General features: G+C 42.4%; 1 protein-coding gene across 1 annotated transcript in view; it reads left to right on the top strand.

Moving 5' to 3' along the window:
* Odad2 (outer dynein arm docking complex subunit 2) overlaps window positions 1–24,630 on the top strand; it is a 115,165-nt gene that overhangs the window by 17,964 nt on the left and 72,571 nt on the right. Inside the window, exons 10-13 of the mRNA XM_048367706.1 lie at window positions 20,243–20,389; window positions 21,111–21,320; window positions 23,254–23,496; window positions 23,742–23,852. Of these exons, the coding sequence (XP_048223663.1) occupies window positions 20,243–20,389; window positions 21,111–21,320; window positions 23,254–23,496; window positions 23,742–23,852 (711 nt within the window). The remainder of the gene's footprint in view (window positions 1–20,242; window positions 20,390–21,110; window positions 21,321–23,253; window positions 23,497–23,741; window positions 23,853–24,630) is intronic.

Consider the following 24,630-nt stretch of genomic DNA (forward strand, 5'->3'; position numbering starts at 1 on the left):
ATATCACATTTGTTGCAAAGTTAACAACATTTTTGTCGTCGTTGTGTGTGTGCCGAACTTAGGGCTTCTTGCTTTCCCTTGGCTTTTGCGAATGAATTTACAAATGTGAAAGCAAACAGGCAAAGGGATTTTATGCAAATGTACACAAATGTATGAATCAAAATAGGGTATTTGCAGGGGAGAATTCAAATGGTGTAATTCCTTAGAAAAACAGACAGTCTGACGAAATGAATGCAGTTACAATATTCAATGCATATCCTACAAACTTAAGAAAATCGAGGGGACCATTTGAGTTGAGAGGGATGGGGAGAATGATGAAAGGAGAGGCATCAATCAAGATGCACATTGTATTAATAAATGGGTTTGTTGAGTGGTAACTCCTTTGGACAATGACGTAACAACAACAATGACAGTAATAGAACCAAATCTAAAAAAAAAAATATTTTTCTGTAACTTCAGTAAAATTAGCCAGAGCATTTTCCAGTAAGTTTGCATATTCAAAGATACTTCTGTGACTCAGACTGCAAAGAGCCATCACCACGTTCAACGTAGCATGCAAAAATAGCTTGTGTGCACAGGTTTTGAGAATGTTATAAAGGGCCGCTGCATTCACGCAGTCTCAGATGCATAAAATTGCTGGAGAAACTTCTCTTGCAAGAAAAATATACTCCTTTCCTCTCATGGACATGGTTTCAATTTGAATTCCAAGCATATTCCTCAAGGAAAAACAATAATAATTTTCCTGAATTCTAATCCTAAGAAAAATTAGGGAAATTGGGAAAATGGGAAGAAGTTTTTGAATCTTCCCTGGTGACCTCCAGGTCAGTAATAATCATAAGGACATGACTGACTCAACGGAATCTGCGGCCATCATGAAAGGGGAGAAAATCGAGTGGGTAGAGGGCCGAGTCACAGGCACACACATTAGGACAGGAGCTACAGGGCTATGGCTCTACCTGTCACTGTTTCTGTACCCTCAGTGTGTGTCTGCTACTAAGGTAACTTATTCTTGCAGACACTTTAATGTTTTTATAGTAGCACAGTTTATATAAACCCCATGAGTGATGTTTCAAGAGTTAAGTCTTTGCATTTGAAATTTGGGCTCAGGTGTCTGGTTTCAACCTGTAATTTATGGTGCACTTATTAAACTTGCTGGAAGCCCTGAATGTCCTGTTATACGGATCTCCCCAGTGTTTGCCACCATTTTGGTGTTTACCTACTTGCCACTTACTTTACACTGTATATTGCAAATCAGGCTTTGTGAGTAATTTGGTAGGAGATGCAGAGAGAAGAGGTGTGCTGTTGGAGTCCATTCTACCGTGAAATGAGTAACTGATTTACAGTCTGAACTAACAAAACAGATATAAAAATCTAATGATCTGAATTAGAGTAAAAGTGCTAAACCAAAGGCAAGGCAAGCAGATTAAAGAAGGGGCTTTTCTTTTGTTGTTGTTTGTGGTATTGTGGGCGGCACTTCAGGCCCTTGTGCTTGAAATTTTCTACCACTTGCATCAGACCCCAAGTCTTTTTAGTTTGCTTTCCAGTCTTATGCTAAGTTTTCCTTGGCTGGTCTCACACCATGACCTTTCTGCGTCTGCCTACCAAGTAGTTGGGATTATAGGTATACATCACCACTCTGGTCATTTCATTTCATTACCTGACTTCAATGTCTATTTCAAAAGTACACTTATCAAAACAGCATAACACTAGCACAGAATAGATACACTGAATGATAGAACAGGAGAGAGACAGAGACAGACAGGGAGACAGAGACAGACAGAGAGACAGAGAAGGAGACTGAGAGAACACCAAAAAAAAGAACCAAGTATGTATAATCAATTGATTTTTAACAGAGAAGCAAAGAATATACAACAGAGAAAGGATAATCTCTTTAATAATTGGTGTTGAGAAAACCAGAGACTCACTACAGCAAGAAACTGTGCCATTATCTCACACCATATACAAAGGTCAACTAAAAATGAATTAATGACTTAAAGTACAATTCTTTTTTTTTTTTTTGCCAGTCCTGGGCCTTGGACTCAGGGCCTGAGCACTGTCCCTGGCTTTCCTTTTGCTCAAGGCTAGCACTCTGCCACTTGAGCCACAGCGCCACTTCTGGCCGTTTTCTGTATATGTGGTGCTGGGGAATCGAACCCAGGGCCTCATGTATACGAGGCAAGCTCTCTTGCCACTAGGCCATATCCCCAGCCCTAAAGTACAATTCTTGAAATGGTAAAAATACTAGATGAGAAAAAAAGGAAAACTTTCTAGGACAATGCTAAATTTGGGGGGGTGGGTTGGGATATTACTGAAAAAGCCCAAGAACGAAAGAACTGATCAAGCAAAAAACCTCTCCACTGCAAGAGAAATAACAAAAAATGTTGAAGACATTCCATAGATCAGGAGGAAATATTTGCAAACCATGCACCTGATAAGAAGCTAGAATCCTGGGCTGGGGATATAGCCTAGTGGCAAGAGTGCCTGCCTTGGTATACCCGAGGCCCTAGGTTCGATTCCCCAGCACCACATATACAGAAAACGGCCAGAAGCGGCGCTGTGGCTCAAGAGGCAGAGTGCTAGCCTTGAGCGGGAAGAAGCCAGGGACAGTGCTCAGGCCCTGAGTCCAAGGCCCAGGACTGGCCAAAAAAAAAAAAAAAAAGAAGCTAGAATCCAAAGATACGAGGAACTCAAATAACAGCAAGAAAACAAACAACCCAATTTAAAAATAGGCAAAAAGATCTAAGCAGCCATTTCTCAAGAGAAGAACCATATTTGGGACGTAGCTTAGTGGTCAAGCACTTGCCTAGTATACCCAAGGTTCTGAATTCCATTTGTAGCACCATTATTCAATCAACCAGTCAATTCATCAGTAAAACTAATTTAAATAAGGGTTACAAATGGCCAGGAAGTCTATGAATAGGTGGTCATCATTACAAAGTCATGGATAAATGCAAATTTAAACCTATCATGAGGTATTGCCTCACTCAATTAACATAGTGACGCTATAAAAAGTTGAAAGCTAACAATTGACAACAAGGATACATGCACTGTTGCCGAACAGGAAAATTAATACGGCAATTATGAAAAACTCAAGCTAGAGTTCCAGATCATTTGACTGTCCTCCTATTGCTCATCTACCCAGAGGAAATGAAATCAGGAGATGGGTGAGACAGTTAGCTTCCTACTGTTCACCGACACGCTCATCCTGAGAGCCAACAGGCGGAGGAAACACCTAAGTGTTCAGAGATGAATGAGGGCCAGAAGAAAGTGTGATGTGCACAGAGAGTGGAATCCCATTCAGCTTCTAAAAAGAGGGGCACTCTGTCACTGGTGATTCTGGGGAGGGTCCCGGAGGGTTTTATATTACATAATGTTAAGACAAGCACAGAAAGGTAAGGGTTCCATGATGGCACTTTTCTGTAGACTCGAAAACAGTTGAAGCCGAAGTAGAGAGAGGAATGATGGTTAGGCCGGGAGGGAAGCTAGGACTTGATCAAAGCGTATAAAACTTCAGTGAGCTCAGAGGCCCGAGCTTTAGTGATGGAAAGCGCAGAATGCTATCCGTGTACTTAATAATAGTGCATTGCAGGCTTCAAAATTAAAGAGTAGAGTTTACAGAAAAATTAGGCATATAAAGTGACGAATTTGTTCATTTGCTTAATTTAATCACTCTATGAAAGTATACTATTTAACATTGATTATCAATAAGAAACAAAATAAGATTAAAACATTTTTATAATTAAAGGACATAGGCAACCTGGGCTCATATGGGAAATAATGCTTAATTCTATGTTCCTTTTAGACGCATTCTAAAGATTTAATCAACATCAATGCTAAGTGAACTAGACATACACACACACACACACATTTTATTCATATATATTTTTTCATCTAGACGATTAGTCATAAAGCAAAGTTCTAGACTATTAAATCACATAATTAATGATTTTGTGTGTTTTTAAATCTTAGGAGTATTTTTTAAATGTGTAACATTTTGTATCCTCCTTCAATGATGTTTACTTCACATTTGTCTTGTGTGAATGCTCCCTTGTTTAGTATCTTCTATTATCAAATATTATAAGAAGAGATCCTTTTTGCATATTATTGCAGTATACAATTGGCTCATGTGTTTCTACAGTTTGGAAATGGAATGTCTCTCACTGGTCTATTAGAGGCTTGGTCCCTACGGTGGTACTCTGAAGGTGTGTGCTCTCTGTGGGCCACTGGGAGACCTTTAGGTCATTGTGGGGTCTGTCCTTGGTGGGAATTGTATGAGATACCAGGCTGCTTCCTCTATACTTTTGCTTCCTAACCCTGAGATAAGTGAGTTTTACCCGAGCCTTTGTTCCATTCATAGCCTTAAAGAAATAGAGTCAATGATCATGGACAGAAACCACTAAAACTATGAGCCAATATAATACTTGTGTTTATGGGTTGATCATCCCAAATATGTGTTGGAGTAACAGAAGCTGATTGACACATCTATGCTGTTTACTACTACTACTACTACTACTAAACAATAATAAATGTTTTACTGATTTGTTTTGTGCCAAGAGTAGAACTCGGGACTTGACACGTACCCATCAACTTTTCTGTTCTTGGCTGGGGTTTACCACTTGGTGCCATACTTTTAGATCAGTTTTATGCTGGTTATTTTGGAGGGAATATTGCTAATTTTTCTGCCTGGGCTGGCTTTGAGTGGTGAACCTCAGATCTCATCCCCGGAGTAGCTAGGATTACAGATATGAGCTGCCAACGTCTAATAGTGATGTAGATTTTTTTTTTTTTTTTTTGGCCAGTCCTGGGCCTTGGACTCAGGGCCTGAGCACTGTCCCTGGCTTCTTCCCGCTCAAGGCTAGCACTCTGCCACTTGAGCCACAGCGCCGCTTCTGGCCGTTTTCTGTATATGTGGTGCTGGGGAATCGAACCTAGGGCCTCGTGTATCCGAGGCAGGCACTCTTGCCACTAGGCTATATCCCCAGCCCAGATGTTTTTGTTTTTAACAGAAGACCTACAACATTTTCAGCACTAACTCTACCACCAGTAAAATGACCCACTATTTATTATTAAAGAAATGATTTATTATTACTATGGACACTACCTTTTAAATTATGTAAGTAAAATGATAGGAAAAAACATGTAATAACATGATTTGAGGAACACCTGAGAATTTCTAGAAATTCAGAATTTTGACTCCTGAGTCTTGAAGGTGCATAGCTATTGGGAATCCAGAATCACGAGCCCAGAGTACAGCGGATTCGAGCTGTGTATTCCTTCACACCTCTTTGTAGGTGTCTTCATGCATAAATTGCACAGTTTCAGCACCGTGGCCCAACCTGGCCCGTACGGTAGCAATGGCCCAGCTTGGGGGCATTCGGGATAGACCTTGACAGTGTGCTTGCTCCTTGGCTAAGCCACAAAGGTTCCGTGTCTGCCTCTCCCTACCCCTTGCCAGGACATGAGCGGAGGAAAAACTGGCATCAAGGAATCTTGCCTCCTCCCACTCTGAGGTGAGGAGCTGAAGGGCCCAGACACTGTCTTCATTAATAACATGAAACAGAACCAGATGTAGAAGCATAACTTGGGCCAGGAAGCAGAGCACTGGGTAATTACTCCATTGATGTTGGAAAGCTATTAGTTGGATTGGAACTCTGCTACTTAGTAACGTGGTGGCTACTTAACAGCTCAGTGCCCTTGAGTGGATTGCATCCCATGTCTAAGCGTCTGTTTCCTCATTACTGAAGATAGAAAATTAACAGATTAGGAGTATTCTGCATTTTAAAACAACTATAACATTGGTAATGTACCGAGCACAAAGTCCTCAATAACTGTCAGGAATACTAATTATCCCTTCTTGCAAATGATTATTATCATAGAAGGTGAGTGGGGTGGACTCTTACTAACGTGCCCAAGTAGCCTCCAGTTTTTGCTTGACGTTTTCAAGCAACCAACAAAACGAGGAAAAGGCAATGAGTTAATACAGTGAACAAAACATAAGTAAAAATATAAACTAGTTTCTAACGAGTATAACTGGTCGTAGTGCTAAGAGCAGAAAGGATTTTTCTCCCTTATTGTTGAACAGGGCACACAGTCTCATAAGTAAACAGGCTGGGTGGTATGCAAGCGTATACGAAGATGTGAATGTATTAACTGAAATCCTGTGGCTTAAAGGGAGATCTCAACGAGCCTAAGTCCTTAGAGTGTCAAAATCCAAGTTCAGCAAAATAAAACACAAGGAAGTGGGTTCTTGGAAAGCGTGGGATGAGGGTCAAGGAGAAAGGAGTAGGTGGATGAAGAGGAGAAGGAGGAAAGGATCCAATGTGTACCCTAGAAAAGGAAAAAGGGGTGTTTAGGGCGGCGGTGGGTGGGAATGTTGAAAGGGGTGACGTTGATCAAAATATATTGTATTCATAAATCGCTGTTAAATGGAGACTCCTTTGTACAACTACCTAAAGGTAACAATAAATTTTTAAAACAAAAGAGAACTGGAAGGGGCAGGCAGCAATGGAAGGACTAAATGACACCCTACGCAACACCCTCCCAGTGACCGCAGCAATGAAAGTGTCTCATAATTGCCTGGTTATTGAGTAACTGTCTGAAGTTATCCAATTATTGAGGGTAAATTCATGTAGTATTAGGCCAAAAAGGGATTCACTATTTCTGTCTCAGGACAGCTAAGGAAAACATTTTATTGATGAAGTGCTACTTAAGCGTGCACAAGTTATTCATTAATAAATCATGTGCAAATGTGATACTTTTGGCCAGACAGTAAATTGCTTGGAATTCTTATAGTTCCCACAGGTAAACAGTCTTAACATAGCCAATAAAAGAAAAAAAGCGTATCTACAAATGATCTCAAGGTTTTTGACACAGGTAAATGTCTTTTATGGAGACACAAAAGGACATTGAAAGTCTCTGAAATGCAAAAATTGAATGTCTCTTAGGAATCTCAAAATACACACACCTGACATTTTAATTTATGGAATGATGGCTTCGAGGTAGACTTCAAGTAGCTGAGAAATGTGAATTTTGACTTGACTTTCTATACATCACTTTCCAAGTAGAGCAATGTCTGTGATTGTTGAAAAAAAGGTTTGATGGGCTCATTAATACCCAAACAGGTCAATGAGCCATAGCTTATTATTTATCCAAGAATGTGAGCTCAGATCTTGGCACATAAGTAAAGGGAGTTTGTGTTTAATTATTTGGCTTGGTATATGCTCTCTTTAACTTAAAGTCTTATGTATGTATATATTGTATCCATCTGGGATTTTAGAACACAATTTCGTTTTTAAATTAATGACCCCATTACATTTTTATTCATCAACCTTCCACTTTCTTTAATCCCCAAAGCTGTCCCCTAATTTTAAAGGAAGTACCCCCTTTCAGCTATGTCACCAATAAGTCCTTCTGATATCTGATAGGTTGTGTTGTCTGTTCTATCAGCTGTTCCTTGATGAGAGAGATCTGTTAAATTCATTTCTGCACTTGCTAATGAGCACAGACTTGATCTTTCAGCCCCCACTAGTCTAAAGGAGGCGGAGGGTCCCCAAAGGGCAGCTTATCTCAGCTCTTCTCAAGCTCAGCACTGAGAGCAGCTCTTCCTACCCTTACGCCAGAATTCTGCTGAAGAAAGAAGAATCCTACCTTCTTTCGTCTCTCTTTTTCTTCCTTCTCTTTTTCTTTCCCAGTTTCCTTTGTCCTTAGGGATCTACAATTTTATTAATGAATTTGATACACACACACTCTCTTTCTATGCACAAACTATATATGTATATGTATATCTCGAATGTATATACACATGCACGTGTATATATAAACATACACACATATGTATATATAAACATACATATACACACATATACACATGTTTATACACGTATGGGCATATATGTACTACATGATTACATACATATATGCACATATACAATATACAAACATTTATACGCATATGTGAGTATATATACATACACATACATATGTAAGTATATACATATAAACACATATAAAGTATGTATACACATACATATATACATATGCATACAACTATACATATATACATACACATATATGCATGTATGTGTATGTGTATACATGTATGTATTCATACATTTTCTCCCAGCTCTCGATGGCTTTAAAATCTTGCAAAGCATAGATAAATAAAATATGAAAAAAATTTGTAAGGAAGATACTTTGCTTTTTATCATTTCTAGTAATTAGAATGATTGTTTATTCTCTGTGCCAATTCTATGAGTCTCTAAAACTATAGTGAAGGTCCAGTAATATCTAAACAAGGTGTGGGAAGAACTGTTTCTGAAATAAGAGAATTGTGAGATACTTCATTTGTTTGGAAATGTGGATTTATTAGTCACAAGTATTATAATTTTAGAAAGTGATACAAATGGGTCGTATTTGATAATGTCTGATAAGATAAAGTATCTTTAAACTGAAGAGTAAATTGTTAGACCCAAGACTGAAAGTCTGAGAGAATCCAGTTCCATTTGGACTGAAGGTAGATGGAATTTAGTGTTGTCGAATCTATAAATTCAAAAGAAAACAAAACAAGAACTGAAGGAGGGAAGGCTATCAACAGCCTTGCTGGCTGGCTTCTTGGTAGCTGGAGGGCCCAGCGAGGCCGGGCCTGCGGTCGGTCATGCTTTGTGTCCTCTGTTGGTGGAAGGGCTGTCTCAGGGGCGGAGTAGCCTGGCTCTTCGTCCTGGCTCAGCTCGGGAGACAGCATGGCAGGCTGAAGACATCCGCACTCAGCTGGCCTTACTCCTGGTACATGTAACAGCAGAAGAATCTAGGCTTAATTCCCAAGGCCATTTCCCGTGTGTGTCTCCTCCCTCAGGATGCCTTTTTACGGCACCTGGAAGTTTTCACCGAAGCCCACCTGGGAGAATAGACAGACAGACGATGAGAGGCTCAAGACTCGTGCCTGGTGTACGTTGTGCTCTGCAACACGCATGCGAACCACAGTGAAGGAGAGGGCTCCGCGTGACCACACACCTAGCCTCCGCTTCCACCCGCGGTGGGCTGGCAAGCAGGCCCTGAATTTGCTCATTGTCTGTGATGCGATTCAGAAATGCTGGTCTCAGCTTCGCTTCTCTGATTTTGTGCGGGTCCTGGGGTTGGAACTCGCAGCCTGGGCACTAGCCCTGAAGTTTTGCTCAAGGATAGCATTCTGCCACTTGAGCCACAACTCCACTTCTGGCTCTCTTGGTAGTTAATTGGAGAGCAGAATCTTTCTGCCTGGGCTGGCTTCGAACTGTGGTCCTCAGATCTCAGCCTCCTGAGTAGCTAGGATGACAGGGTCCATGAGCCTCTTGTTTGTGAGGCTCTTATCTTCAAATAATCATCAAAAACTGCAAGTGGAGCTGTGGCTCAAGTGGTAGAGCTTCAGCTTGAGCACAACAGCTCAGATACAGTGCCCAGGCCTTCATTTCAAGCCCTGGGTCTCTCTCTCTCTCTCTCTCTCTCTCTCTCTCTCTCTCACACACACACACACACAAACATAAAAAATAAAGATTACTTTGTAGGGCCTAATCCCCCAATAATTTTACACAACTGATTCAAACACAAGCGCACACATTAGCCAGTTAAAGAGTTCTTCTAAGTGGTAATTGGGAGTTAAATGATTTTTTCATTGCAAGAATTTGATGTACTTTGCAATCAATTACAGTTAATTAAATTCCTTTCCCATTACTTGCCTGTTGGGGTATGGAGTGGCAGGAGGTTTGATCCTTGCTTCCCTGGTGGAAAAGCTGAGAAATACTTTGCTGCGGGCCACACAGGAGGCGGCCGCGGGCTGGACCTCCTCCAGGCTTCTATCTTTATTTCCTACCACTTGCCTGCTTACTCTGTCCCTTTGACAAAAAATCCAGGACCCAGGAGTCCTGTAGACCTTGCTCGAGTGGCTCCCTGCTCTCTCTCTCTCCTGTTCACATTGCTTTATTTGAGTAAGAGACTAGATGGCAAGCCCTTCCCGTAAAACAACTCAAGACTCAATCTTGGAAGGCAATGTTTGGCTCGTTCCTCGGATGTTACTTTTGGAGATGGAGAAAAATTGTGATAGCACGATTATTCTTGTTGGAAAGCATTTTTGAAACTGGGGAACAGCAGTCCCCTGTTCTTTGTATCCACTTTACCTCTGGGAGTGAGAGGGACAGCTCAGCTCCATTTTCTGGAGAATCTTTACGTTTACACCTGCCTCGTACGTTGAGGTGGGTTAACATTAAACAACCACGAAATATCTCAATGACGACATGAGTAGGACTTTGGTGCCTTAAAAAAAATCATATTTAAATGTCATTATTTATCAAAACCTCTGTTCTTTCTTTCTTTATTTTTATTTTGTGAGTCGTGGGGCTTGAACTCAGGGCCTGGATACCGAGCCTCCTGAGCCCTTAGAGTCAAGGCTAGCCTTCTACCTACTTTGAGCCACAGCACCACTTTCCTTTTTCCGGTGGTTCATTGGAGATAACAGTCTCACGGACTTTGCTGCCTGAGCTGGCTTTGAACCATGGTTCTCAGATCTCATCCTCGTGAGTAGCTAGGATTACTGGTGCGATCCACCGGCCTCCAGTCTCCCGTTGTTTTGCTGAATGATGAGAGACTCCACGCCGTCAGTGGGCAATCCCAATTCCCAGCCAGCCATCACCTTCACCGTTTTGAGCTTCACACTCCCTTTGCTTCTTGGCTGTGGTAGATAACGGTGAAGAAATGCAGTGTAATTAGATGAGCTTACTTATCCAGTGTGACTGACGCATCACGGTTCATGCTACCAGTAGCTACTTTTATGTGCCCACATCAACTTAGTTACTGAAAAATGGCAACATTAAACATTTGGGGATAGTGCTGGTGGCTCACACCTGTAATCCTAGCTAGTTAGAAGGCTAAGATCTCGGTTCAAAGCCAGCTCGGGGCAGAAAAATCCCCGGGAGACTTACCTCCAAATTTACCACTCAAACGCCAGGAGTGGAACTGTGGCTCAAAGTGGTAGCGCTCAGGGACCATGTCCAGGCCCCGAGTTCTTGCCCCTAACCACCACCACCTACAACAAATCTTGGGCTGGTCTAGGAGCCATTGACTCACACCTGTAATTCTAGCTTCTCAGGAGGTGGAGACTTGGAGGAACGCTAGCCTAGATAGAAAAATTTCTGAGACTCTAGCTCTAACTTACCAGCAAAATCTCAGAGTGGAGGCATGGTTCAAATGGCAGACACCCAGCCGTGAACAGGAAAGCCAAGGAGAGTTCAAATCTCTGACTTCAAGCCCTGCTACTGGCACAGAATAAAATAAAATAATTAAATCAAGAAAGTATTAGGCCAGGCATGGTGATGTATGCCTGTAATCCCAACAACTCAGGGTTGACAGTGTAGCTCTGTAGTGGAATGGATACTTAGCACTGCCCACAGTCCTGTGTTCAATACTTAGCTGCCCTTCAAAGCAAAATCAATAGTAGTAACAACAACAACAACAACAATAATAATAATGCCAATCAACTCAAAGGAGGCCTTTAGCTTTGCCTCATTCACTGATTTATCTATACTTCATTTATTCCTGAGTGGATACCATGAGCTGGGGCTTGATTAACGTAATTCACATGCATGCTGTAGTTACTCAGGGTATTTTTTGATAGGAAGGAATTTTGATGTCTAATGTAACAATGTGAAAATGTGAGAGATCTTGCCTGGTGTATTTAGAAGGGTACATTCATTTTTTTATTCCTCATGGTATGATTCCCACACCCCACACTTTTATTTAATGAAGTCGAATTGATTGAAGGAAAGTAGCTCTGCCTCGTTCACAGATTATCTACCGTGCAGTGCTGCTCGGCTTCTTGTTTCCAAATAGATGTATTCGTGTCCAGTTCCAAAGGTTTCCACGCTGCACAACTTCTCGTGTGTGAGCTAAGGGTGAGAGTAAAGACGTACCGGCTTTGGCTCAGCTCCTCGTTAGCCCTCCCCTGAATACCATCTGTTGTCATCAGGACTAGAACCTGTGTGTGTGTGTGTTGGGAAAATGTGGACGTCCTCCTTGCTCTCCCGTCCCCTCGCCTTTGAGATTCCTGCTGGCGAGGGCCGCCACTCGCTTTCCAGCTTTGCCGTCTGCACGGGTGTGGCTGTGTGGCGTAGGACGTGCAGGGGTGGGCATGCCTGTCCCTGTCTGACTCAAGTTCTTGAGGACGATAGGAAGGATGTGCTAGCAGTGCTTACGGTAGAAACGCAAGCTAGGTAGAAAGCAAGCAGTAAGGCCTCTTTCCAGATGTCTCCATTTGTGTTCGTAGACGTGCATAATTTGTATGTACAGGTGAAGTCATACTTTCTCATTCTGCATCTTGCTTTTCATGTTTGAGGATGTATCTCGGTGATAATATTAATCACAAAACTCATATTTGCCTCAGTACTTTTATTTACCATGTGGTATTTCACTATCAATATCATGAAATGAACATGTCATTAATGTATGCCATAGTTCCCTTATTGAGAACTTATTTGTGTGTATGCTTCAACTGGGGCTTGAGTTCTGGGCTTCTTATTCTAACTCAGCTTTTGTGCTCCAGCTGGTGTATTATCCCTCGAATCACACCTCCAGTCTGTCATTTTGTTGGTTGATTGGAGATGTATTATTTTCCCAGGCTGGCTTTTTAGATAGTTCCAAATCAACTTTTGTCACAACAACCATTACAGTACTAGAGCAAATATTTTTATGTACTCCTTGGATGTATAGACTTTTTTCTGTAGGATGGATTCTTCAAAATGCAGTGTAAGAATGAGGAAGAAGAAAGCCAAATTTGAATCTCTGATAGTTCTACTGAGGAGTTGTTTCTGGGTACAAAGTTTCATTTAGGCAACATCACTAAATTCTAGCAATCTTCTTTGCAGTTTAGAACCCTAACTATCTGTATGGTGTACTTAAATAATTTAAGAAGTTGCTGTCATATTAAATATGCCTAGCTGCAAAGAACTTGGTGCAGTGGTGATTTGATTTGAAGGGTATTTGTGCATGTCTAACTTCACCAAATTATACATATTAAATAGATCTGCATATCAACTATACCTCAATAACTTTTTTTTTAAAGAAGGATATATATGCACTAAAGCTGAAGAAGACTTACCTTAAAATTATTTTCACTTAAAGGGAAATAGAGAAGAGTAATCCCAAGACTGTTTTATATAAATAAATGTTGATAGTGTCTTACTGAACGCGTATGTCGGGGAACATTGCACCAATGCGGAATACTGAAGCAATGGATTTCATGTTTGGATATGGAGTGAAATCAACCAGAGGTCAGAAACATGAACACAAAAAAAGGATACCCTGATGCCCAGGAGTCACGTAGGTTGAATTAGCCTGGAAGTTTAGACATGCAGAGGTTTTAAAAATCGTCCTCAGCTGTTAACCTTATTTTAGGATTAGCATCAATTGCTGTCAATTGTCATGATGTTATAGCTCTTTCCATTTATCTTGGCTAATTTTGATAGAGGGAAAATGTATCTTGTTTGAATTTGCATATTCCTGATTAGAAATACAGCTGTTAATTTTTTTTCTCTCCTACAGATCGAATGACCATTGCTTTTGTATTCTTTCCTCCTTTTTCTGTGGAGTTGTATTGTTTTGTATTTTGCTGTGCTAGGGTTGGAGCCCAAGGCTGAACATGCTAAGCAACAGTGCTCTACCACCCCAGGCATGTCCAGCTGTGTCGTGGTTCCTAATGTAAATAATGGCTACTATATTAATGACAGACTTTTCTCAATTTGTCACATTTTCTTATGTACTAGATTGTACACCAATAACTATTTCTTCATTTTGTGTCTTTTTAGTGTGTATATGCTCATCCTCAGGCTTGAACTCAAGGCCTGCCTCTGTCCCCGAGCTTTTCTGCTCAAGGCTAGAACTCTACCACTGGAGCTATAGCTCCACTTCTGGTTTTTTTTTTTTTTTTTTTTTTGGTGGTTACTTGGACATAAGAGTCTCACGGACTTTCCTTCCCTGGCTTCAAACGGCAATCCTCAGATCTGTCTCTTGAGCAACTAGAATTACAGGCATTGGCTACTGGTGCCAGCGTTTTTTTTCTTTTTAAAAATTACCTTGAAGTAGCTGTACAGCGGGGCTTGAGGCATGTCAGTTTCTTAATAGAATGCCCTTTGATCTCTGCGTCACCCTTTCCATCATTTTGCCCCTCCCATCGCTTCCATACTCACGGGTCCCGTTTCCATTTTTACATAGGCATATTGAATATTGCCCGCCTTGCTTCTGTGTTCCTTTATTTGAGTTTTGACATTTCTAGTGCGCATTTGTGTGTGTTTCACTGGGTTCTCATGCAGGAAATGGTTGTTAAAGACTCCTCACAGGTATGTTTTGTTATTAGCTTGCTAACATTGCTGTTGGAATTTCTTCACACCTACTGCCGTCGGCCATTCTTCGGCAACGGAGAGCCGATTGGTCGTAATGGTCACTGCTGTATGAAACCACTTTACACAGCTATTATATTATCATAGTTATTCAGTTCTCACCTTTATTTTATTATCACACTTATTCAGTTCATGCTTCTTGCTCTTCATACAAGGCTATATTATGTTTGCTACAGATTTCCCTCATTGCGATGACTGGACCATTCCAGCAAATTGTCATTCTCTATAAATGTTCCAAGGCCGTTTAGAACATGTATGTTTCTTTGCATTGTTCCTTACCAATTTCTGATAAATACAGAAAAGAGCTTTGTAAGTTTGTCAGATGAAATCTTTAATTTCTGTAAAGACACACACACACACACACACACTCATACACACACGCACACCCCTTCTGGGAACAGTATTTTCTCTTTCCTTGGGGTTCTGTCGAGTCTTGGCTTCATGGAAGCTGAATCATCAGTATAAAATAGCTTCGCAAATAAACAGAAGGCAAAGCAATGTCTTTTACTACTCTTGACTCACGCGGCTCGGTGCCACTCTGAGCATCTTTTACCACTTCTGATCCTGGAAGAAGAGGTGTCTAGGGAGGCTTAGCCAGGCTCGCCTGGGCCCTGGCCTCTGCCATCATTAACCAACAGTCCCTGGCAGGGGCTCAGCTTTCTTGCTCTCTGAGTGCCATGTGTGGAGGAAAAAATTCTGAGAGTGTCCAAAACCAGCTGGATGGCGGTGTGGCGGCCGTGTCCCTTCCCAGGTCTCACTGGCTGCTCCTTGACTGCAGAGGATGGGGAAGGGGATCGATCTTGACGCCCATCATGCCTTTGCTACCCCCTCGTCTCCTGATGGTTGGTGTGGGCCTTGGACAAGGAGTACCAGGGAGGGCCCTGCACGTATGTGGCCCCCATTTTCAACTACCAGCTTTCAGTATCCATTCCTGAACAAGGAACACAAAGAAGGGAAAAATGAGCAACCTTTCAGTTCTCAAGTGCCTTTCTGGTGCCCGGTGAGTCATCTGGACTCGTGCTCCAAGTCCTCCTCCTTCCTCTGGGTCTCCTCGGTGAGCCGTGGTTTCTGCACGTCCGCACGTCTGCCTTCCAGCCAGGAGCCTCTGCAGCCCGAGGGATCTTTGAGAAATGTCACTGGCTCCTGTTAGCTGGGCTTGACATACAGGCTAAGATCTTCAGCCTCTATTTAGGGCCTCGCCACTGCGGTAGCTGCCTAAGTTTTAGCTCATCTCGTCCCCCTGTCCCAGCCTGGCTTTGTCCACAATAGCTGCTTTGAGCTCTTAGCCATGTTCTGCGTGCAGCGCGAAAGCCTCTCCCCGACAGCCACAGGGCTTCAGGAAAGGGCCCTGTTTGGCTTTGTTTTGTTTCAGGATCTCAGATCCGAGGGAAGTCCTTTCTCCAGGAACGGTGGCCCGGGTTAGGTTCACATTCTGTTTCCCACATCTCACACCATTCTAACACTCTTCAGCCTTTGTTTTCATTTCCTTGTATGCATTTGGAAAGTTGAAACGTTTCTCCTCTCTGTGGGCCCTAAGCTAAGAAGGCAGGGGTCTTGTCTATTTTGCTTTCTGTTTCTTCTAGAATCTGTCACCAGGCTTGGTAAATAGCAAGGGTGCAATACATTTATTGGATGAGAGCAACAAAAGAGATTTGATGCCATGGGAATATACTGTTTCTATCTCAACTTAGTAAAGCTTTATGTCTTCCTCTTTATAGTAAGAGAGGGACATTGCTAGCTAGGGGCAGTAGATTATAGACTCACACCTATAATCCTGGCTACTCAAAAGACTAAGATCTGGAAGATCAAAGTTCAAAGCTAGCCTGGACAGAAAATCCCTCAAGACTCCATTTCCAACTAGCCAGTAAAAATCTGGCCTGGAGGAATGGCTCAAAGTGAGCACCAGCCCAGCAGGCATGCTGAGTGAGCTCAAAACCTAGATTTAAAAAAAAGAGAGGGACATTATTCTCTGTTACCAAATAGTGTAATATTTCCTGAAGTCAAAAATTGCATTTAAAGAAATACATCATTATTTAAAAAAATCCTTGAGAGAGTGAGGGAAGGGTGGCATTATCCAAAAAGAAATGTTCTCATTACCTAACTTACGTAACAGTAACCAACCCTCTGTACATCGCCTGTATAATAACAATAAAAATTTCTCTGGTATCTTGCCTTTCAAAAATAATCTTTTAAAGTTATTGGAAGGAGAACTCCACTCCCATTCAATCTCTGCATGTTTGCAACTGGTAGTTGCAGTGAACTAACCCTTCCCGATTGTGGACAGGACTATATACTGCATAAAATGGAGATGTCTACCAGAAGCAGGAGCCGGAAGACAACTAGCAAAAAGAATTGCCTTGATTTCAGAAATGGAAAAGTTCCTTGGAAACATTTTTTTTTTCAAAACCCTTTAGGAGCTAGTAAAATAATATTTTATTATGTTTTCTCCAGCTCTTAAAATCTCACAAATGCAAATGTGCGACAAAATGTAAAAAAAAAAAGTATTGGAATTTAATTATGTTCTTGGGAGATTTAATTGAAAATGGAGTATATTTATGCTGCTTCTCCTTGGTTAGATGTTTATTGTGTCTGGTCAAAGTAGAAGGAGCATTCAAAACCCTTTGACATAGTTGGTATTTAAAGAATAGCAATTGGCTAACATTTGTGGCTCTGTATGTTGAATATTTTGGCTCCTACCTTCTGGTATTCATTCTGAAAGATTTATAGTCCTTTTGGGAGCGTGGTCAGTGACAAGAGTAGAACTAAATCCTGAAATGTGGAAAAACTAACTTTTCCTAATATAAAACTGTTCTAAAAAAATCCCTCAAGTCTGTGAATATGTTTCCAGATTTTCAAAAAAAAAAAAAAAAAAAAAAAAAAGAAGGCTGATTTACAGAATTTTTTTCTATAAGGATCTAAACGTAAAGTGTCAGTCTTGATTGCAAAATTTGTCTAGAAACAAAAAAAAATTTAAGAAAAAAAATAAACTCTTAGCTTTTGGGCAACTGCTACCATGAAGTGACTTTCAAAAATGACTACATGTTACTGATTATAGTATAAATAAAATAGAAATTTTTAGAAGTGAAAGACTAAGTCACCTTGGAAAAGGTGTAAGAAAATGGTTACTGAAGAAAGAATTATTATGAAGCAAGAATAGCAATGAAGAATGTCCCTGGCCTTGCACAAGTCAGAGTGTGGCAGTGCGTGTGTCCTTGACGAAGAAGTCTTGTGGGGATGAGGAGAGGATTTCTGGTCTGACTGAGGCCCGCTTCTTAGCCATGCTTACGCCTGGGTCTTCCCTCTACCGGAAGTACTTAATGTAAGTCTTCCCTCTACTGGATGTCTCCCCGCTGCCTGAAGCTCTTGGTTGAATCTTCCTCCCTCTTAGTACAGGAACCCAGCTCTGTTCCTTCAGAACACCCTGAGGGCCAGCTGGCTCCTTGTGCTCGTTTATTTGCTTTGCTTTTATAGAAGTTTATTGAAATTGGTTTTCTTCTCTCTCTCTGTCTCTTTCTCTCTCTCTTTCCCTTTTTGTGTCATTTCATTTTCCATTAGTTATTTACAGTTAGCATGTATACTTTTCTTTATGGTTCACAAAATAGATGCCTTTTATTTTTCTGGAGGATAAATGGACACTGGGATTCTAAGCTGATATGTTGAATTGAAGTTCCTTTGTACAACTACATAAAGGCAATTAAAAACATTTAGAACAAGGATATTGAAACAGGAGAGAGAGAGAGAGAAAGAGAGAGGGAGAAAGAGAGGAGAGAGGGAAGTGCTAACACGTGAGTCATGTGCTCCCAAGCAAGAGACAGTAATTAATACACAGAAGATTTATTATCTTAAATTTTGATATCAACAGTAGGAAAATGGTAATGTGGAGCAGGAAGACAGTCCTGAACCGCTCAGAGAGGGGTCGGCCCGCGAGGTCGCCCGGGGTTGATATTCTAGCACCTGGAGGAGTGGAAGAGAACGGCTCAAAAGGAACGCAAGGAAAGGCTCGTGACTGAAGATTTCTTTCTTCATGCGTCAGCGCAGAGTCCCGAATACTTCCCTTTCTGCTTCTTGTTTTAAAAATAATAAGTCATATTGAATTCACAGAGGATTTGCATATATGCCTGAGTGATCTAAGGAGAGAAGGCGGCAGCTTAGATGTGGCAGGCAAGGTGTACATATTATGTAGTATAAAAGTACAGTGTTAACTTTTATTTATACATATATATATATATATACACCAAAATACTACTCACATGGTATAACATGATTTAAAAATACGTAAAGATTATGAACTAGATAATGACAACAGAAAATGATCAGTGAGGAAAATAAATACAGTTTGAAGGTGTCTGCCTTTTAAATGAAAAAGAAGAGATTTGGAGTGCTTGATGTGGTTTGAAAGCAAGGAACCAAAGCTCCCTTTCCAAATGAGTTCATCGTTAACCCCACCCGGCCTCTGTTTCTTCTGCCAGAATTCCCACTGGAGTAGCAGCAGATCTCATGGGCACTCGGCCATGATCTTCAGAGGACTTGCAAAGCAATAATGACCAGTGGACATGGTATCAAAATGCCTGGAGTGAATTCTGCGTTTATCTCCCAGCTCCGGTTCATAGATCATTCAGTCATCTTTTTGTTGTTGTTATTGGTGATGTTATCTTCACTCTTAAAGGAACAGCTCACCTGTGCTTACCAGGTGCCCCGGTGAATCATGGGATTGATTGTGTTGGGCTAGCTTATCAAAACTGTGACGTTTGCTTCTTTCTTCATCCCACCTAGCCCCAGGTGTTAGTGGACCTATTTTCCCACAGTCTCCATTCTCGGCTGCCTTCCACACCGTTTCCCTTCCTCCAGGTTTTCTGCCGCCACTTTGGTGTTCATCTACATAGGAGGTGATAGCTAGGGCCTCGTCCTCCAACACTCAACCCAGAGACGACTTCTCAGAAGGCATGGTGATTGTTCCACAACACTTGCAGTTCTGTCTAGCCATTGCCCACCTGGATATCCTGTTACATGCCACACATCGGTGGCTCCGTCACCAAGACTGCCTTTCTCTTTCACGCTAACTGCCCAGCAGAAGCCCCCGTGCTCCTCACTGGCTGGCTGGGAGTTGAGCTTTTCACAACCGCCCTCAGGCTTGACTCCATGGCTAGAGCAGCTCACAGGACCTAGGGAAATACATTTTCGGTTGATCATAACCATCCTTCCACGGAGTGCTAGTGAAGAAGTTGGGTAAACTAGTGGGGGGCATGTCCTGTCTGGGACTATTACCCTCCAGGAATCTCCAAGAGTTCAGCAATCCAGCCAACCACGAGCCAACTTATCACGGTACAAAAGAGATGGACTACCTTGAGGATTATGGAAGGCTTTTAGGAGTTACATGCCAAGAGCCAGGGACAAAGACCAAATGCACATGGTTTTCAATATGACATGTAAGGATAATTTTCCGATGTGATCGCATTGAACAAGAACTGGGGGGCCATCTGGTTACCGGGACAGCTTCCATTCTGCAGCCCCTGTGGAGGCCTGCCCTTTGACTCTCGTTTAATATATTAATATCACTGCAGCTGTTTGAAAGAGACAGACCACCTTTAACTCCGGACTCTTAATTGGCAGAGCGTTTTATGATGTTCTGCACAGCTTTTCCATGCTTCAGCTCAACGTGATTCATCTCACAAATTAGAGCCCACTCAGAGGACTTAAAAAACAAAACTCAGTGTGCACAGTACATTAAACGTTTCCCAGTGTCACGCAGTCCCAAGCATCTAGGTAGTAGATTTCTATAGGAAGCTATTTTCTTGTACCCACCCTTTGGTCTTGCCTGTTTGTAGGGTGGAAACCAGACAGCCACAGTGATTGCTTTGTGTTCAATGAGGGATTTCAACCTATCCCAAGAGACCTGTCAGCTGGCCATCCGAGATGTTGGAGGCCTCGAAGTTTTAATCAATTTGCTTGATACAGACGAAGTCAAATGTAAGGTGAGGAGTTTTGGCCTCAGCGCATGTCTGGCTGTGTTCCAAGCGCTGGGCAACAGCACGGTGTATTGTCAGTTTCTCCTCTCCCTCTCCGCCTCTCTCCCCTCCCCTTCTCTTCCTTCCCTTCCTCCTTTCCTTTCCCATCCCATCCTTCCCCTCTTTCCTCTCTTTTCTCCTCTGCCTTTTCCCTCTCCCTCCCCTTCTGTTGCCTTTCTGTTCTCTCCCTCCCCCCTCTCCCCTTCTCCTTTTCCCTCTCCTTCCCCCCTCTCATCTTTCTCTTCCTCCTGTTATTTTTCCTTTCCCTTAATCTCTTCCACTAGTTCCTTGTGTTTCTGGACCCATGGTGTTTGTTTACACAAATGAAGGAAAATGTGGAGGATGTGTGCAAGCCCCAGGGGTGGAAACTACTTCTTTTTTCTTTCTTTTTTTTTTTTTTTTGCCAGTCCTGGGCCTTGGACTCAGGGCCTGAGCACTGTCCCTGGCTTCTTCTTGCTCAAGGCTAGCACTCTGCCACTTGAGCCACAGCGCGACTTCTGGCTGTTTTCTATATATGTGGTGCTGGGGAATCGAACCCAGGGCTTCATGTATACGAGGCAAGCACTCTTGCCACTAGGCCATATCCCCACGTCACTGAGGAAGAGTTGTAGGTAGGCTTAGGCTGTTTACAATCGCTGGCCTGGCTGTGTGTTCAGCTCATTCCTCTATCACGTTTTTTCCCATGTAGATCGGTTCATTAAAAATCCTGAAGGAAATCAGTCATAATCCTCAAATCAGACGTAATATTGTTGACCTTGGGGGATTACCAATCATGGTTAGTATCCTCGATTCCCCGCACAAGAGTCTGAAGTGTCTGGCGGCTGAAACCATTGCGAACGTTGCCAAGTTCAAGAGAGCACGGCGGGTGGTGCGGCAGCATGGCGGCATTAACAAGCTGGTAAGTAGGGATGGACGGGGCCGGCGGGCTTGAGCGGCCGTCCACAGGGCCCTCGCCTTCCGGGCCTTGGGGTTGCTTCAGAGGTTGCTTTAGAGACGCCACATCTCTAGAGTCCTCTTTGACTGTGGGACGTCGATAAGAATTGTTTTTGTGCACTTCCATTAGCAAGTGGCCATAAGGGCATGTTCAACCTCATTTCCAATGATAGAGAAATTAGGGCATTGGTAGGGATCTACTTGTGTGTGTGGACTGACATGGTGAGAAACGGCAATTCCAGGACTGGGGATATAATCAGTAGTGTGGTGATTGTCTACTGTGCACAAGGCCCTGAGTTCGATCCCCAGCACCACCAAAGTAAAAAGAAAAAATGAAAGAAAGAAAAGAGGAGGGAGGGAACGGGTGGGGGGGGCGACAAGATCGATCTTTGAAAAGTAGGAAGTGAGATGGTCACTCTGAAACTACTGATGTGGTCTCCGGGTGGGGGTCCCTTCCCCAGGGGACAGTCAGACCGAAAGCCCTCATTCAATGCATTGTAAGTTGCGATGGAGTCGGGCAAACAGCCTGGGTGTTCATAGCAGTGTGCCCATAAAAATAGTCTGAAAAGCTGGACGCCAGGGGCTCACGCCTGTAATCCTAGCAACTCAGGAGGTTGAGATCTGAGGATCATGGCTTGAAGCCAGCTCAGGCAAATAAAGTCCGCGAGACTCTTCTGTCCAATTAACCACAAGAAAACTGGTGGTGGTGCTGTTGGTTCAGAGTGGAAATGGTAGAGCACTAGCTTTGAGGGAAAAGCTCAGGGACAGAGCCCAGGGCCTGAGTTCAAGCCCCACAACTGACAAAAATAAACAGCCGTCTGTAGTCAACTGTCACTATTGTGTTTGGGAAGGACTAAAATGCATCTTATTTAATATATAAAATGGTAACAGGATTCCAACTGTAATCATGATCTTCAGTATTTTTGTGGTAGTGGAGTTCGCATCAGAGCTTTGTGCTTGCTGGGCAAAAATTTTACCACCTAAGCCACGTGTTTCCCCAGCCAGTGAGCCTAATTTTTAAGGAGTTTTCCACCCATCTAGAAACATATGCACAAATTAGAGATGCAGTCCAGAAATACACAAAATTGATCACAGGTGTTGTCACTAACATGATGACTGATATTTTGGTAAAAAAAAATCTAGAAATGCATTTTTCTACATATACAAATTTGTCTGTCTTACTTTTGTAATCATAAAAAGGTTATTTTAAGAACAACCAGCAAAAGAAAACAATTCTGCATTCTCCTCATCTTTGCTATGCCTGCAAAAATGCTGAAAAAGTCAATGTAATTAGAAATATAGCTTCCTCCTCCTTAGTCAGGGTCACTGGTTCTCAGGTTTCTCCTGCAGCCTTTGTCTTACAGATTGTCTCTACTTCGGTCCTTCCATTTCTTAACATGAGTGACAAGTCTTCTCCACAGTCCTTACCCCCATGAAGAAGTAACAAACATTTAGTAAATGAATATGGATTTTAGCGTGTGTGTGTGTGTGTGTGTGTGTGTGTGTGTGTGTGTGTGTGTGTGTGTCCTGGAGCTTGAACTCAGGGCCTGGGAGCTGTCCTTGAGCTGTTCTGCTCAAGGCTAGTGCTCTACCACTTGAGCCACAGCTCCACTTCTGGCTTTTTGGTACTTACTTGGAGTGTCTCCTGGTCTTTCCTGCCCAGGCTGCTAGCTTTGAAGTGTGATCCTCAGATCGCCCGTGTAGCAAGAATTACACGTGTGAGCCACCAGCACCCTGCTAAGCTATGTGTTTAAGTTTTTTTCTTTAAGTAACTATATAAAGGAGTTGCCAAACGACGAGGATGTTTATGAAGACACTGCATCTTGTTCAATGTCATCCTTTCCCAGGGTGAGTTTTGTTTGACCGCTGCCCATGTACATGCTATCTATCTATTCTAGGTGGCTCTGTTAGACTGTGGACAGAATTCAACTGAGACCTCTCTGCCAAGTTTGTATGAAACTAGAGATGTGGAAGTGGCTCGCTGCGGGGCCCTGGCCTTGTGGAGCTGCAGCAAGAGTCACTCGAGCAAGGAGGCCATCCGCAAGGCTGGGGGCATCCCTTTGTTGGCACGGTTGCTGAAGACGTCTCACGAGAACATGCTCATCCCGGTGGTGGGCACCTTGCAAGAATGTGCATCTGAGGTATGCCAACCACGGGAGGGTTTCCTTGCTTTCTTAGACAAAGAACAGGGAACCAATAGGACCTTTTTATGAAATCAGTATCTGTGTAATTGTTTTTCCACCGCTGATGGATTCTGACTGCTGTGTTAGATGTCTTCAGCGTTGACTTCTGTGTCTAAACCAAGAATGGTTGTTCTTCATAATGACGAAGAAATGTAACTTTCTGTACATTAGGTGCACATAAATATTTACGTTTATATGCCTAGGAAAACTATCGCGCTGCCATCAAAGCAGAAAGGATCATTGAAAACCTTGTGAAGAACCTGAATAGTGAGAATGAGCAACTTCAGGAGCACTGCGCGATGGCCATCTACCAGGTGGGAGCACCTGCCCTCGTGGCGGCTTCTCCTTCTCCTTCAATCCAGAACCGTATTCTGAACACATGATCGAGTCCTTCTCTGGGGGAGGGAGGGGGCACAGGGTCTTCAGCTACATATCCCCAGAACGTTCATGTCCATAAAGATCTAAGAACCATTATCACTTAGAGTAATAATAACAGCAGGGTTGGTTTCATCTGCGGCCTCTCTCCTGGGCTCATCGCCATCTTTTAGTGTCTTCCTGTGGATGTCTGCATCTTAAGTTCTTCTCCTTCTTATATAAGAAGGGCAGCCAAATTGGATTAAGGCCCATCCGAGTGATCTTATTTAATCTTTAATTTCCTGTACAAAGACCCAGTCTTCAAATACAGTTATATTTAGAGGTGTTAGGACTTTTAACATATGAATTTTGAGAAGGCACAGTTTAGAAAGAATATATAGCCTTTACACACACACACACACACACACACACACACACACACACACTTGTACAGGAGTAACCATTAAGAGTTGGCTAGACTGGGCTGGGATGTAGCTCAGTGGCAAAGCGCTTGCCTAGCAAGTGAAATGTCCTGGGTTTGATCCCCAGTACCAAAAAAGAAAAGACGAAAAAAAAGAGTTGGCTAGAAATTGTATTTAACTTTTATATTTTGCCATTCAATACAAATAAAATATTATACTCAGAGGGTAGAAAAGGCAGACTTACCTCTGTGGTGCATGGTGATAAGGAATTCTAGGGGCCTTCACCAGGCATTTGAAAACAACAACAACAACAACA

The sequence above is a fragment of the Perognathus longimembris genome, chromosome 18, assembly GCF_023159225.1.
Source record: "Perognathus longimembris pacificus isolate PPM17 chromosome 18, ASM2315922v1, whole genome shotgun sequence".
In the NCBI taxonomy this organism is placed as follows: Eukaryota; Metazoa; Chordata; class Mammalia; order Rodentia; family Heteromyidae; genus Perognathus; species Perognathus longimembris.